The sequence below is a fragment of the Liolophura sinensis genome, chromosome 1, assembly GCF_032854445.1.
Source record: "Liolophura sinensis isolate JHLJ2023 chromosome 1, CUHK_Ljap_v2, whole genome shotgun sequence".
NCBI classification, from domain to species: Eukaryota; Metazoa; Mollusca; class Polyplacophora; order Chitonida; family Chitonidae; genus Liolophura; species Liolophura sinensis.
Genome location: NC_088295.1, coordinates 37,862,708 through 37,879,204, shown reverse-complemented (window position 1 = coordinate 37,879,204; position 16,497 = coordinate 37,862,708). Strand labels below are relative to the sequence as shown.

Sequence of the window (16,497 nt, the reverse complement as noted above, 5' to 3'; positions counted from 1 at the left end):
ATGGCGTGCATATCTGTATGTCATATGTGGAAAAGTTTGTTAGTAAGTTGCCAAAGATCACTGGTTTTCCCCGGGGCACTCCGGCTTCCTCCATTCATAAATGTGACAGCCATCGTATACGTGCATGACAAACTGTGGAGTAAACATCAATCAAATAAATGAATGAAGTCTGTAACATAGTGACATGCACGAGCATACAGTTCGTTTTCGAAGAAAAGTCTTAAACCTGTTCACACTGACTGATATAAGAAACTGTAACCATGCATACATACATGTATGCATCTCCTTTGTTTGTGTCAGATTAGTAGAATCTACAGAACGTAATGGTACGGGCTTACAGTATACAACTTTCCTAATTTCTTTTGTGCTTAATAAAGCTTTAATCGCCAGAGGCGAATGACAGATCGGAGTAGCTTATTTTTTCTTTGTACTATTAAATGGAGATTGATGAAACCAACGAATGAGTTGTGCGGTAGGCTCTACACCTAATATGACATCTTCGTTGACAGCCGTGTACACTTTCACGGTCCATATACCTCCGTCCTCTCTCTTTTCCTATTAAAATGAGGTCAACCATTGCATTCCGTATATATAAGCTGTATAGTATATAGCTGGAGGCAGTCGCTATCGTGACGTCCTAGATTAGGGCTTTAGCCCCTACTCATATACGACAGCGAGGTTTCTCTACACATCGAAAATATTACAGTTCCTTTAACTAAGACGGCTTGGGCAAAAAGACAGTCCGATGAGAGCTGCAAGTATATCTTTACTGGAATTCGACAAACTTTTGGCATCTTTCAAAAGGTAAGTTGACATTGACACTGTGCTTACACGTCTGCATAGAAATATAGGTGTATGCGCTTACCCGCGCTTATTTTGAAAAAGTAGACCTGCAACACTTTAGTACTTTAAAGTGACAGAGGTGACATTTCAAAATCCTTCAAAATACAAAGGGCTTTTGTATAACATTACATAGTGCGTTTTCTGTTTACGCATTCGTAGATTTCTTGAGACGACGCAGTTAAGGGTGTGTTTCTGTATACCCTTAAACGTTTTTCTCGATCTGTAGCCATTTCGAAGAAAGTATATGCAGGGCTTTAAATTTGTGAGGAAAAAATGTGCTCGCACCCAACCACTGCGAATTTTTTTCGACTTGCCACTGTTGTGATGGCTAAATGTGGTATGGCATACATTCGCCAGCACGACAGTTATTTGGAGGCTATAGCACTGACTCGTTGAAGGCGACAGTTTTGAGTTTCTCGTGGTGTAGGTTTCTGACAGCTATAAACATCCTGTCGTTTAACCAGTAACTCGCACGTGGTGCGAGGCTGCTTGGTTTTATTACATACAACCGCAGATATATTATGTGGGGCGAATTGAATCACAGGTTCGTTGGAGCATGAATTAACTTGACGTCATTGCTGTCGTGTCGCACCAGTATAGTCACTAATTAAAATGTATGCATGTATGCGTATGGGGGCTTTTGAAAAGCCATGGTGCTAGGGGGCGTGTAAATTGCTACTATTCATGCATTTACATGAACAGTTAGAATGAAAAATAAATTGACAAGAGGCCCTATTTCACTGGTTACGTGTGACTATTTGCCAGCTGTCACACTGTCGTTGCTGCCCTGGATATACTCTCTGTGCTTATCGTCTTTAATTATATTGTATTCCTACATAAACCGGGATTCTGCTGGTGGACGCAGCATCCCCGAGGCCTGGTTACTTTGCATTATTTTAATGTGATTGTATGTTAAATGTGCATTTTGAGTAATTCTAGACCAGGGACGTCTAATAAATTGCAATTAATATCACTGATTTTTTTTTACCCAACTCTGTTTAAGTCATGGTGCTAGGGGGCGTGTAAATTGCTACTATCAATGCACCTACATGAACAGTTGTACTGTACGTCTTTACCTATATTTACGTCGTACAGAACAAATATTCACTCAGTTGACGACGAAAAGTCATTATAGATGAGTGTACATATACTGTGTTTTCTAGTGTCAGGGTCCATGTCGCCAAAGTGCTGCCGCCACTGAAGCACCATGCCTAAGACACCAGACATGGCATCTCACTAAGTCACATTATAGGCCTGACAGAGGGTCCACCGCTCCTGTTTCCTTGCTAGAACCTCATTGTTGAGCGCCAAGAGAGGCATGCCCCAACAATACCATACCGGGTCAAACCCAGGCATATATTGGACGTTGATTGACAACTTTGTGTCCCCTTCACGTGTGCATGTCTCGATCATACAACCCAAATTTCACATGGACAGGAGATAAACATTATAGATGTATATTTTGCCCTATCTGTACGCCACTATACTGCATGCAGCAGGCGTTTATATAGAAGACGGACTTGGATAGGATTTATTTATTTGATTTGCGCTTCACATCATACTCAGTAATATTTCATCTAACATTGAGGTAGGCGTAAACCGGACAGAACCCGGGGGGACTTAGTAAAATGATTTCTTAATCAGGCATTTTTTCGGTGATTTACTTAGCAAGGTTGGACAGTTCTATTCTTCTTCCTGTGAATTGGTTTGTTAACATACCCGTGTAAGCCACTAAGTATGCACGGTGCGACCTGTTGCACTTACTCGTCGAGTTCCATTAATGGAAATAAAAATCGGACTAAAAGTTTATTCCAAAAGGCGCTTTCACATGATGTAACATTTGTCCCCCATTTATTCGATAGGTCGAATTCGCACCATCTGTACGCTTTTAAAAAAAATTTGCTGATCAATGCTGTAACGACATAAAACTTGGAAGCTATATGGAAAGGAAATTTTCTTATTCCTGTTTTCATTCAGTGTGTCTAAGGCACTCTTTCTGGCTTACGGCAGACTAATTCTTAGGCACACACGAGCAGTATTATATCCATACTGCCCATCTCGTTCAAGGTCGTTCTCCTTCACTGAAGGTAAAGAAGTCAGGCTATTCTACCTGTATAGCCTTGACCATGCTAAATACGAACTGGTCCAATATGCTAACGTGTGCAAGTCACACGTGTTTGTGACTATTGTGGGACACTAACGGACTTGTACCTGTGAATCACATTTTACAAGTTGACCTAATTTGTAAAGTCAAAACAAAGGCAGTGTTACAGATACAAACCCAGCTGGTGGTTCAAAACTTCACCCATACAGCGTATGTTATACCCTCAAGGGTATAGCTCACATGTACATAGAAGAGTTTGAGAGTTTCGCGTTATATGATTTAACCATGCCCTCGAGGGCCTCTGACGAGTTCGGCTATGAACACGGTGGAACAACATGAGGAGGCATTCGAACATTCAAAAATGCATTTTGACATCGCGTATACGACAGCAGAGCAGCAGCTAACGATTTCTGCTCTGTTTTTTTGTTTTTGGCCCTCACACCTAGGCCTACAATGAGCGGAAAATGTGGGCTACTTAATTGTGATATCAGATTTTACAAATTCCCTGTCCACGCCCGAGAACGAACTCAAACGTGTGTCCTACTTTCTTAAAACTAAACTAATGTACGAGAGGTACACAGTAGGATATTGTTGCAAAAATGCACATCAACATCAGCGCATCAGCAGTACACTCACTGTGTAACACATCGACGGTAACATATGCATGTCTATCCGTGATACACCACTGTGGATGTGGGGGGAAAAGGTTTTTCTTAGTGATTAGCACTTGAATGACAACAAGAACCTTTAGAATTATATCTCCTGGAGTTCACCCTTCTGTATTTTTGAGTAGTTGTTCTAAACACATTTGTACTTTACTCTTATTTGGTTCACCTGAACTAAGTGTGAATAATAATCAGTTGATCGTAAAATCCGTACATAATTTTATAAGCATGTCCAATAGATTCACCATCCAAGCCCAGCAGTAATATGATTTGATTTTGATCTTTCTTTGTTCCCATCACCTTATTCTGTACATGTACATGTTATTTGTTCTCTTTGTTTTCTATCTTATTTTATGTATACACGTTGATTTTATGTTGAGGAGATCCCCTCGTGGCTATAGAGCTATGAGAAATCCTCAATAAACAAATAAAGAATTACAATTAAAATGACAAGCGTCTGAACCTCTTCGCCGCGATATACTCCGGCACGATATAAATATCGAGGCTTGTTTTACCTCCCTTGTTGGTGTATATCTGAATGAAATACTCATGGAGACCGATGAAGTTGCACTGACATAGTTCCCCACCATTACATTCAACCTGAATGACATTCGCCAAAATACAGCTGGTGTGCAGCTGTGGATATATGGAGTAAAAAGTGGAGTGCTGAAATCTTTCTGCAATTTCAACGAACTCCCGCAATGGCCGTAAAGAGCGGCGGCCGAGTATATACGTTTTAATCCTTGCCTTTGTATATAAAATGTCTGAATATAGATTTAAAAGGTAGGAATGTTTTTAAATATAGTAACATGACGTAGATATTGACGTAAGTAGGAACCATAATTTGCGCAAGTATGGATTTTGCAGAAGCCACAGGAATTCGTCGTATATATATTCTTTCTGTATGAATATAGGAGTAAAGATGCAGCCATCCGTGAAGTCATGCGTTAAACATAGTTAAATCGTTGCGGAAAAACTGTTTTGGCACCATTGTAACTGGATAAATTAGATCTTACATCAATTTTAATCTTATCTTATTCATCCCAGCTTCGAAAACACACGTTATGTAAAATTGGGCCGTTGAATGTAGGGGATTTCTTTAGTGATATGTATATGTTCAGAGATTTCTTTTCTAATATTTTTTATAAATATGGCCAGTATGGCCATTTCAGGATCACGTTTGACCTGACTGAGTAACAATATCCGCCTCACGATTTATTTATGTATTTATTTGATTAGTGATTACGCTGTACTGAAGAATATTTCACTTATACGACGGCGGCCAGCATTATGGTGGGAGGAAACCGGGCAGTGCCCGGGGAAAACTGTCGCCTCACGAGATCTATATTGGCATCCATGGACATGAAACAAATGGTGACGTTACTGATGTATTGGAGCCATTCCACGTGCGAACGTTTGAACTACGACATGAGGCTCTACATACATGTACATGTAAATCGTTACGCCTGTCGGTTGATCAGTCATTCGGTCGGTCAATTGTTCAGTCCGATCAATCAGTCGACTGGTCGATAGGCTGCCCAGTCTAATTTTTGCCATCCATTTTTTAACATGGACCATTGGATTAACCAGAATGCGAGACGGCCTCGACTTTTTGGTAGGATGCCGAATTTGGCGTTTTTCTTGTTATTTCCATTATACAGGTAGGCCTTCGTGAGTACATAAGCACCATTGTTGGTTGATCCGCCATACATGTAATCAACCGATGAACATCTTTTTGTACATTACAGTTGCTTGAGTGATGGAACAATAGATTTATTGATTTATTGATTTGATGTTTTACGCCGTACTCAAGAATATTTCACTTATACGATGGCGGCCAGCAATATGGTGGGAGTAAACCGCGCAGAGCCCGAAGGAAACCCAGGACCATCCGCATGCTTCCCACTTACGGCAGGAGGAAGCATGAGCTGGACTTGAACTCACAGCGACCGCATTGGTGAGAGGCTCCTGGGTCATTACGCTGCGCTATCGCGCTAACCAACTGAGCCACAGAGGCCCCGAACAATAGATAGACTAAGCAATCCATAAAATAACATCCGCATGAAGCAGACGGAAGCAGCTTAGTCATACGTCCGATGTTGACGATTCGAAAACATTCAACCTATGCACAACACATCACTTACGTAATACGTTAAACAAAAGGTGATTTTTTATTTGTTATGTAAACAAATGCGCAGTTAGTGGAAAATGGTTATGCGTGCACATCACAAAAGCTAAACAAGACCAACTTAAAGTCAGTACGAGGGCATTTATTTATTATTTATTTATTTTTTTTATTTATTTTTTTTTGATTGTTGTTTTACGCCGTACTCAAGAATATTTCACTTATGCGACTGCGGCCAGCATTATGGTGGGTGGAAACCAGGCAGAGCCCGGGGGAAACTCACGACCATCCGCTGGTTACTGGCAGACCTTCCCACGTACGGCCGAGAGGAAGCCAGCATAAGCTGGTCTTGAACTCACAGCGACCGCATTGGTGAGAGGCTTCTGGGTCACTACGTTGCGCTTTTATTTATTTATTTAATTAGTGGGATATAGTTTTACATTTCAATGCCGCCACGATAGTGGTTAAGACTGTTTCAGTGGTCTAATGGTTAGAGCGTCGGTCTCAAAGTTAGGAGATCAAGCCCGGTTCGGGTCATGCCAATGACTTTAAAAATGGTACTTCACTTATTGCAGTCTCATTTGGCGCTCAGCACTGAGATGTTAGAGTAAAGAAACGGGACTGGTTGGTCCTGGTCAGTATAATGTGTCTGCATGGGTGTGATGTCATATCTGGTGTCATCAGTCGGATAGGTCAGTGGCGGCAGCACTTTGGCGGCATACACTCGCACTGCCACAAGAAGACGCAGTACACATACATGTATACACACCTAATGACTCCTCGTCGTCATATAACTGAAAAAGTGCCAAGTACGACGTAAAAGCTCCAATCATAGCGTACGATGACGGTTAGTTTTCAGGGCCACAGAAACCGAACTGCTCGAAGTAAGCCACAGGCTTTTCACTTGTACATCTCACGAATATATGTGATGTATACACAGATGATATATGGCATAGTGGAGATGGTAAGCAATCTGCAACCAACTGCATGCAGTTCCTGCTAAAGGGCGCTGTACTAACTATTGACAGCCTATTGCCAGAAAGAAAATCCCCGATTGTGGTAGAATGGGAGTGGAGGGTGTGTGTGTGTGTATGTGTGAGAGGGGATTGGGGTGAAGAGGGTGGGGGGTGAAGAGGGTTGGGGTGAAGGTCTCTCCAAAAATCTACACTTGTATGTCCTTTCTCTAGGCCACTTTGTTTACACTATACGGCGGGACCGGAGAAGGGGGAGAACGCTGTATAATTTCAACTTGTCCGGTTATTGCTCTTCGATAAACTAAGATGCTGAAAATTTAGCCCACGCACACAGGAAAATTGTAATCCTTAAACCCAGTTTAACAAATTTAACGATGATGATCACCTTAACACTATTTATAGTCACTGCATAGCATATTACAGCGCCAAACTCCTATATCTATTCATACAGTACCCTTGGTTCTGACATGTACTCGCCACGATGTGGTTGAAATAATGCCAATATGGCGTACAGCCATTATCATACATTCATTCATGTATAGTATGGCATATCTCACTAAACATGCAAACTCTAACACGTGGATCTACGTACGTTTCGTGACAGCCAGATTTTCACACCTGAAATGTAACTTACCATCGTATATCAGACACCATTAGGCCTGTGCATTCAGTGACCAACAGAACTGATGTGCAGTTATAGTTCTTACAAAAAGGGTAAATTGAATATAACCTCCATATGGTTGAAATACTGCTCGTTGAAATACGAGGGATCAAAATCCAATCATTCATTCCAGACTGAAAATTCATATCTAGACTATTTGTAACATTTTATATAAAAGATGCAAACGGAAACATAGACGCATAGAGCTATACACTTTATCTTCTAGCACGGTACACGCGAAAAAACTATATATTCCCGAAAAAAACAAAACAACAACAACAACAACAAAGAAATACTCTTTCAAGCCAAATGAAGTACATGTATATGCCTTCGTTATAAATCGTAACAACAGCATAGTGTTTTAAATTGCGTCGGTATCCGTTTTGTTGAGAAGGTTCCTGTAGTACAATAAAAAAGCACATCCAAGCTGTGTGTAAACACATCAAATTGTACACTATGTACACATTAATTAGCTGTCCATTATGGCTATGTATAGGGAAAGTATATAGGCGATATTACTTGTGCAATAACAAGTAACATATAGACAGCATGATTCCGATATATGCGTGCATCGTATGTATTTTCGTACAATGTTCTCTATTAACTGAACAAGAGGTGTTAACCTAAAGTTAAGCTTGTCCTTCAACCAGAACCATGGCGTATGCAATTAAGTCAGTGGCTTGTATTTATAAATACACCCCCTGTTGTAACACGTACAATGCGCCAAAGCTTTAGACGACACAAAGGCGTAAACTGCATCGGCATTTCGTACAATAAAACATAATTCAAGCCATAAGATACCTTATCACGCTTGGTCAAGAGTGCGGAACACTGGAGGAGGGGAGAGGTGGCTGGGGTAGGCCCTACAACTGTATGAGGGAGCTTCAACAAATACTCCTGTAGAAAATACTTCCAAACAATATATGTGATGCAGGATTACGTTTAACGGTTTAAGAAAAGATATTGTTCCTAACTCGTGTAGATTACTTAGATTAGAGTCCGACAACTATGCCTGCTGATATAGGGCTAAATTGTCTGTGGTCACATGTAGGATTATGTAACATTGTCATGGACTTAGTCACGGTATGTCCGGTAAGCGAAGTCCATCCAGAGGCAACACCGTTCTACACGGGCCGGTTAGAGTCTTGCGTGCATCCAGATGAATTTATCCGGAGACACTTAATGCTATATTCAGATTCTGTATATTGTAAATTTAACAACAGGTGTAGCAGACAACGGTAAGAAGAACACACATATGTGTGTGTGTGTGTAAGTATATCATGTATGTACATGCATTCGACGCGGAACAATACAGAAATGTTTCTTTTGTAACTGTGCACTGTACTTGTTGCACTGGACATCAAACTTCGGCCATCTATGGATCAGCTTGATTATAACATGTAACTTAAACACAAGCACGGGTGTAGCAGACATGTGCCAAGATGGATGTAAACGTATGTAAGTATATGAATTATATGTAACGCATTCACCGAAGGAAATTATAGAAATGCCTCTTCTTTCTCTTGTAGCTATGTATTGTATTTGTTGCACGTTGCTTTGGTATTCGGCCCTGTATGCGTCAGTTGAAGAACGACATGTGACTTAATCAAACACCAAGTTCTGTCCCATAAAGACAGGTCATAAATTTTATTATTATGTATAGATGAAGAACTAAATGTTTGTGTCGCGAAATAGATCTACTATATTGTAAATGTTAAGATGCCAACATTTCTAGCATAATGTGTTATATTTACATGTACGACTAGGTACCTGCTTATTAATTGATACCGGTAGTTGAAAACGGTGAAGGAAATGTGACTTTTTTTTCTTCCTTATATATTATATGTTCTGCAGGTATGACTATCAGCTATAATTGTGTGCATGCCCCTTTTTTCAAGCCATGCAGGCGAGTGGCGTGAAAAGCATGACACTATCAATAATGGGATTTATTCACGTGTCTGTAACGTCTCCTGCTCAGATATTGTATACATCCTTCATTCACCGGAAAGTGTGATACTGGCATTTTATGGAGGTCCTATCGCATACAACGCTCGTGTTTTAATGAACAAGATGTGTATTTACAGTACCTACTTATTATATATGTAATGTAATATAGTATACGCATCGTTTTTGTGACGCATTGTTTTTCTGTGATAATATATGGCCATTCAATCGGAGAACAGTCTATACACACACAAACAGGGAGAAAAATAAGTGAGGTAGCAATATATGGCTTATACTGGCCACATATAGATTATTATATACTTTTGGATTATTTCCTTAGGACATCTTTCCCATCTGTGATATGTGAGATCGTGCGTTCGAATCCAGCTATCTATGCAATATAGTTTCCCTTTAGTGTCTGGTTTCCTCCACCCGCTTCGGTGTAGAAGTTAAATATCTTTTAATGTGAGCTATAAATCGTTTAATAGATGACTCGCGCAGAAATAACTTTGTCGAGAGGGGCCGCTCACAAATGGATGCATTTACTCATATAATTTAATCCACAGGACATTCCAGCCTCACTGGGACAGCATTAAACGTAATTTTAAACACCCTATTATTGTAATTTATAGCTGTATATGCAGACTACATTATAGCTCATGTTTAAGCTAATGAAATTTCTCACATACAAGCAGCATATGTTTGATACAGATACGTATACTCACTTCCTTAGTACAGCGACTTCTCTCCCCTCGCGAAGACCAATGTTTTCCTTCCTGTAGGTACTTATGTGTGCCTGTTTCATTTCTCTAAGTACTCATAGACCCACACGTGCGCAATACACGGCAATACTACACTAAGAGAAAAGTTTGAGTCAACTCACTCAAACATCTGAGTTAGACAATTGAGCTAAATCAACTCAGAAAACTGAGGTAGATTAACCCCTGAGTCATGAAAGAGGCCTGTAAGTCAACAATATAACCCAATGAGTTTCATGACTGATCTGGTCATATGGCTCAGTTTTCTGAGTTGAATGAGCTCAGATGTATAACTCAGATTTTCTCTCATTGTGTCAGCGTTTTAAATTCATTATGCTCATGAAATAAACTTACGATTACAATATTTATTTTTTTGATTGATGTCTTGCGCCGTACTCAAGAATATTTCACTTATACGACGGCGGCCAGCATTATGGTGGAAGGAAACCGGGCAGAGCCCGGAGGAAACCCACCACCATCCGCAGATTGCCGGCAGACCTTCCCACGTACGGCCGGAGAGGTACGATAACAATTAAATTTTAACATAGAGCCGTACACTCATCTTAATTATCTCCAGCTTCGAACACAAGTTGGCTGTTTTACCGCCATTTTAAAATGGGCTAAAGGGAAATACAACGGAAAAGAATGTAGTTATCATCAAATACATGCATCACTGATAAGTATGTAAACACATAACCTACTTATTATTTTTACTTTCATAAATAGAACGAAATATACTTGAATTTTGAGTTCCAATGTGAACTCCATATACCTTATTCATGGTGTCTGGCACTGACGAGGTGACAAACTTTTGTTTGCTTTAAACCAAGCATTTATCGTCAGGGGCCTGTTATTCAAAAGTGTATTAAAGTTAAGCCAGGTGTAAATCTTAATACCCAGTCTGAAGCTAATACGAAGTAAATGACACCTTAGTCTGAACTAAAGTTAATACCGGGCCTAACTCCTAATGCACTTTGAACAACTGGGCGCGGAATAGCTATTCATATGTATTACAGTGCACATTACATAATTTTGTCGATATAGGAAAAAGTGTTAAAGGTAAAAACGTCATCGTCTGTACAGTGAGCACTTCCACGGCCTCTGAGCCTCATATGACCATTACAGTCATAGATTATCAATTTCCTTTCTTCTTAATACTTTTAGTTTGAATTTTTAAAAAATTTCTTAATATGCAATGAACAGTTCAGAAATGTGACTATTTAACGGGAACCTTTATTCACCTTAAGCTGTGCAGGTTATTTTGCTACGAGGGCGTGTAAATAGCTACTATTTATGCATTTACATGAACAGCTAGAATAAAACCCTGACTAATTTAAATTTACAACAGGCAGTATTTCACCCTTCACCCGTGACCACTTGCCAGCTATCAAACTGTGGTTCTACTCTCTGTCCTGTACGTCTTTAATTACATTGGTCTTTCCTGTCTTTGCGATGACGGTTTGTGGGCAGTCTATATTACTCATGAACTGTAAGAAAGCAGTGTTCAGACCAGCTTGAACCTGAGTGGCCAATGCACTGGGAAAGATTCTCCATTAGGGTACTTAAAGAAACCTCTTAAAACCGAAGCAGGCATCACTAAAAAGACCACTTTAAACTATACATAAATATACTGTCATTTATTTTTTTTAGATTTTTGTGAAAAGAGTTAAACCCTAACTCAAAAATCTGAATTCTAAAGTGGGCTTTATGGACCATACTATCAAAGATTAGGAACGTCACAAGAAGTTTTTTCAACTCTAATAACGGCACTGAATGCTCTTTACCCATGAGTGAAAGATTACTGAAATAATATTCCCAAAAATTCCTTCCTTCTGGTGAGCATCAGGGAAAAAAGGCGACGTGACGTCAGAGTTCCTAGATACCGTCAGTATAGCTCAAAAAAGCCACCATATATTTTAAATATTTGAATGACTTTCAACAATTTTAAAAAAGTATTTTTACGCATAGTTCTCTGTATGATGTTGTGGTATGATGGTCCTTACTTCATATTTTAGCTTTCTTTTAACGTTAACAATTTGTCGGTTATATGACGACCTGAGACATTACAGATTTTATAGGCATTCAGCACTGAAAACTAAAATGAGTTTTTTTGTCCGTGTATTCTCAGAAATTCCAAACCAAGGATCTATTGTGAAACGTTACCCTGATTCTCTCCATCCGTCGGTATCCTGGCCGGTCTACTGATTTGGTGTTGTAGCGAGGGAAGATGGGAAGAGCGACTGTCATTCGACAACATTCCCGCGTGCAGCATCAACAGATGTTGGCACAAGATGAAGAAGCCTGTAGACGACGAAACCAACGAAACAAGAACAAAGCCAGGAAAATACAAGAATCGAAAAAGGCGCGACAAAAGTGGATTTATATCCCCACCATAATTCTCATATCCGCTGGTATTGTCATGACATTTGGGAGCACCATACAGGGACTGGGGGAAGGCTCGGTGTTTTGGGAAAAGAAAGAACACTTCACCAAAGTCGGCCCGATTGTCCTCGCAGTTGGCGTTGTCTGTTTATTGGTAACGGTTGGACTCGAGTCTCGGTGTCAAACAAAGAAGAACAAAGAAAAGACTTTGGCACAGACCTTCGCTCCAGTCTTATCCGTGGGACTCAGAATGCCGCGTAAGAACAGTCGGACAGTCCATACAACATCTGACAAATCCAGCATTCCAATCATGGCGTTTGAAGAAGAGGAATTCTTCGCGAAGAACGTGAACACGAAACCAATGGAATACCGCGAAAGTTTCACCAAAAGCAATAACAACTATGTCTTGAAACTAGTGCCTACAAGCAATGTCAGCTCAGAAATGGATATTACCTGGCCGGACAGTTTTCGGAGGAAATACAGAATTGGTGATCAAGGGAAGACATCGGCGTAAGTATATGCATACATCTTGATTTCTACACGCATAACACTGGTATAAAACAACTATAAAAGGAAAATGAGTAGAATTCTTACTCTAAAAATAAAGAAACCATGTAGTCAGTCTGTGGGATTTGTCAGAAAGACTTATTTGGTGAGGTGCCGAAATGTTTACAACCTCCAACCTCTTCTGTTCCAGTTTTTTCAATTTTTCAATTGAAAGTTGAAGTTTCAATTTTTTTCAAATGATAAGACAACTGTAGAAGAAATGAAATCATCATCATTAGACGAGATCATCATCAAACCGCTTGAAACTGTATCAAATATACCTTCAAAGACTTTTAAAAGAGTTAAAAGAATATTTGAAATTCAAGTGCTTTATAGATCAGTATATTCACTGTTGGGTTTCATACACATTTTAGTATATTGCGTATGTACAGTAATTAAAGAGCCATTTTGACCTTAAATACATCGTTTAAGGTAAGACAGAATAGCTTGAGACGTCATCGGAGCCCAACATTATCAACATGGTCCGTAAAACTCACCATAGAGTTCAATTACCTACCTGTATTTCATTCTGTTAAAGACAAGTTAAGCGTACTCTCCAAAAATGATCTGTTAAATTTAACAGAAAGTCTGTTGTCTGAGTGATGCTAGAATGTATTCTGCTTTTGCAGCAGATTATTCTGTTAATTATAACACCCACATTTTATTAATTCAACGTAAAGATTCTATTAGGCTAACAGTATACTGTTAGTATAGTATAATTCGAAAGTTTGAAAAAGCTACAATGTGACCTACTTTACAAATTTTAGAAATTCATTTTAAAAGGTTATACGTGAGTAGACGAGGCTGATAATTTTTGAAAGGTAAATACTCTGGTCGTGCTTAAATAATAAAAAACTTGGATTGCATTTGCTCTGATTGATTTTTTTTTTTTTTTTGCTAAAATTATCCGTGTAGCCTCTTTAATATTAACTAACAACTTCATTCACAAACATTTAGGTTTGCTGTTATGGGCTAGCAGATACATGTACAAACTGTATGTTGTTGTTGTTGTAGCTGTTCATCATAGCTTTTTTGTCGGGATCTCTGTACATATTCCACGTCTACAATTCTCTTTGACAGATCATTGCCGCTTTTAGCAGATTACTCACTGGACAGTATGCCTATACTGGACACACCTCAGCCTTCATCTGGAGACAGTATTTCTCTAGACTTATCCTCCGAAGACATTGGTGAATTACCAGAGTCCTTCATATAGGTCTGGCTTAGGATCTACCAGAGTACAAACGCAAGACATCTTGATTCCAGTACCTCGCGTTCAAACACAGATCAACACTGATGATGGGATCAGCCATACATATCACAGCATTATTTCATCCCCACCATTGCAGTGGAGTATCAAAGGCCGTAGCTTCCATGCATTCTCTTCCCACATCCTGCCTTAACCTAACTGTTGTGACTTGGTTCACTTTTCGCGAATTCTTGCATACCATGCAACCGGCGAGGAGTTGAGAGATGTGTGTGCGCCTAGAGCGAAAACGCCTATGCACTCAAATGAGGAATTTGTTAATTTTAACAGAAAGTCTGTTGTCTGCGTGATGCTAGAATGTATTCTGTTATTGCAATAGATTACTCTGTTCAATATAACACAGAAATTCTATTAATTCAGTATAAAGATTCCATTAGACTAACAGGATATTACGGTGAATATAACAGCATGTTGTGTTATAATAACAGAATATATTCTAGAATCACTCAAACAGACTTTCTGTTAAAATTAACAGATTAAGTTTTTGAGTGTAAGGTGGAGTACACAAGTCCTTGAACACCAATGACTGGGGCCCATAAGGATGGCTTTCGTCACAATGGTGGTGTTTGTACCCGTTACACACCATCTAGTGCATGGACATTATAAAGGGCCTTTGGACTGATGAAGACAAATGCCGTCCCGACCTAAGAACTACAACATGTGCTTCCAGTATTTACATTCTTAGACTTGGGTGATATGTTACCTAAGCCCGATTCCACGAGGCGATTTTTGACTTCAGTGAAATTTTAAAGTTCAGTTCAGTTCCTCAAAAGTTGAAATTGTGACAATTTTGTCTTAATGCTTCTAGGCCTGTCCAATCTCAATTCATGGGGTAGAATATAGGCGTTAAAATTAGATTTCAAATTTTGAATTAATCCATCTTTGGCCAAAACCATCTTTGTGGAATGAGACCCGAGTGCTTTGGTCTTCTTGGTTTGTTTACAGTTTACAGTCACTGTGGCAAAAGAAATGTCTAACGATTTGAACATGCCGGGCATGTATGAGCTGCATTGGATTTTTCACATGTTGTCGTGTCAAAGCGCTGGGTAAAACCTCAGTCTTAGGACTATCAATCGTGTATCAAAGATGGGGCGAAATTTTTTCTACCCAGTATGTACCGTTATAGGTTACAATAGATTTTGTCTGCGCACAGCGTACTGGGCATTAACGGGGTGGTGATTGTCACACTCCAATATATGCACAACATTAAGAGATTATCAAGTAAAGTACATTCCTATGCACAATATATGGGATCACCAAATGTCACTCATTTAACCATTTTCTTTTATTTGCACAATGTACCGGACCACTAAGTGATATGTATGTTACACCATTTATGGAACTACAAAATATTAGGGGGCCTAGTCATCTGACCATGTTCCTATGCGCAATATACGCGACCCACTAAATGATCCGTATGACCATTTGCCTATGCACAACGCACGAGACCAGCCAAATGATCTTTATGACCATTTGCCTATGCACAACGCACGAGACCAGCCAAATGATCTTTATGACCATTTGCCTATGCACAACGCACGAGACCAGCCAAATGATCTTTATGACCATTTGCCTATGCACAATGTACGGGATCAACAGAATGATCTTTATGACCATTTGCCTATGCATAACGCACGGGATCCACCAAACGATCATTATGACCATTTGCCTATGCATAATGTACGGGGCTAACACAAGTTTCCTGTGAACAATATACAACCATAAATGGTACTTCCGATGCATTATGTATGTTACGGCCAAATGTTACTCAATGTATATGTACACAATGTACGAGACCATCAAATGGTACTCATATGACGATTTTCCCCAAGGGTGATGTACAGAACCACCAACTGTTACTTATACGACCATTTTCGTACGCTCAATATATCAGGCCACCAAACAGTACCCATATCACCATTTTGCTATGCACAATATACGAGACCACTAAACCGTTATAGTACGAAACAATGCATAACGGTGGAGTGAGCTTAAAATGTTTTCACCTATCCTTGGAATCCTGATGGACAATACAAAACTATGTTTAAATGATCGCTTTTTGCAATATTAATGTTTAAATACTCTTCCGAGTAAACTGAGTGAGTGCTGTATTGTATTTGTAAGGTTTAAATGACATTTCATTCGTCAGTGAGTAAATATAGACCATATATATGACTCGCTTTAATTCTAAAATATTTATTTTTTTATTTCAATGTACTTTTGTGAAA

The 16,497-nt window shown here is 39.5% G+C and overlaps 1 protein-coding gene across 1 annotated transcript; it reads left to right on the top strand.

Moving 5' to 3' along the window:
- The first annotated feature begins 668 nt into the window (after positions 1–668).
- LOC135480052 (uncharacterized) lies at positions 669–15,619 on the top strand. The gene is made up of 3 exons (XM_064759820.1): positions 669–804; positions 12,203–12,966; positions 14,083–15,619. The coding sequence occupies exons 2-3, from the start codon at positions 12,302–12,304 to the stop codon at positions 14,216–14,218; spliced, it is 801 nt and encodes a 266-aa protein (XP_064615890.1). The 5' UTR covers positions 669–804; positions 12,203–12,301; the 3' UTR covers positions 14,219–15,619.
- The last annotated feature ends 878 nt before the right edge of the window (positions 15,620–16,497 follow it).

What these genes read in the sequence shown, in the direction of transcription:
- LOC135480052 (XM_064759820.1), top strand. Translation starts at nt 12,302, where the DNA reads ATGGGAAGAGCGACTGTCATTCGACAACATTCCCGCGTGCAGCATCAA. An exon ending in GATCAAGGGAAGACATCGGC is followed by an intron (nt 12,967 to 14,082) that starts GTAAGTATATGC and finishes TCTCTTTGACAG; the next exon opens with ATCATTGCCGCTTTTAGCAG.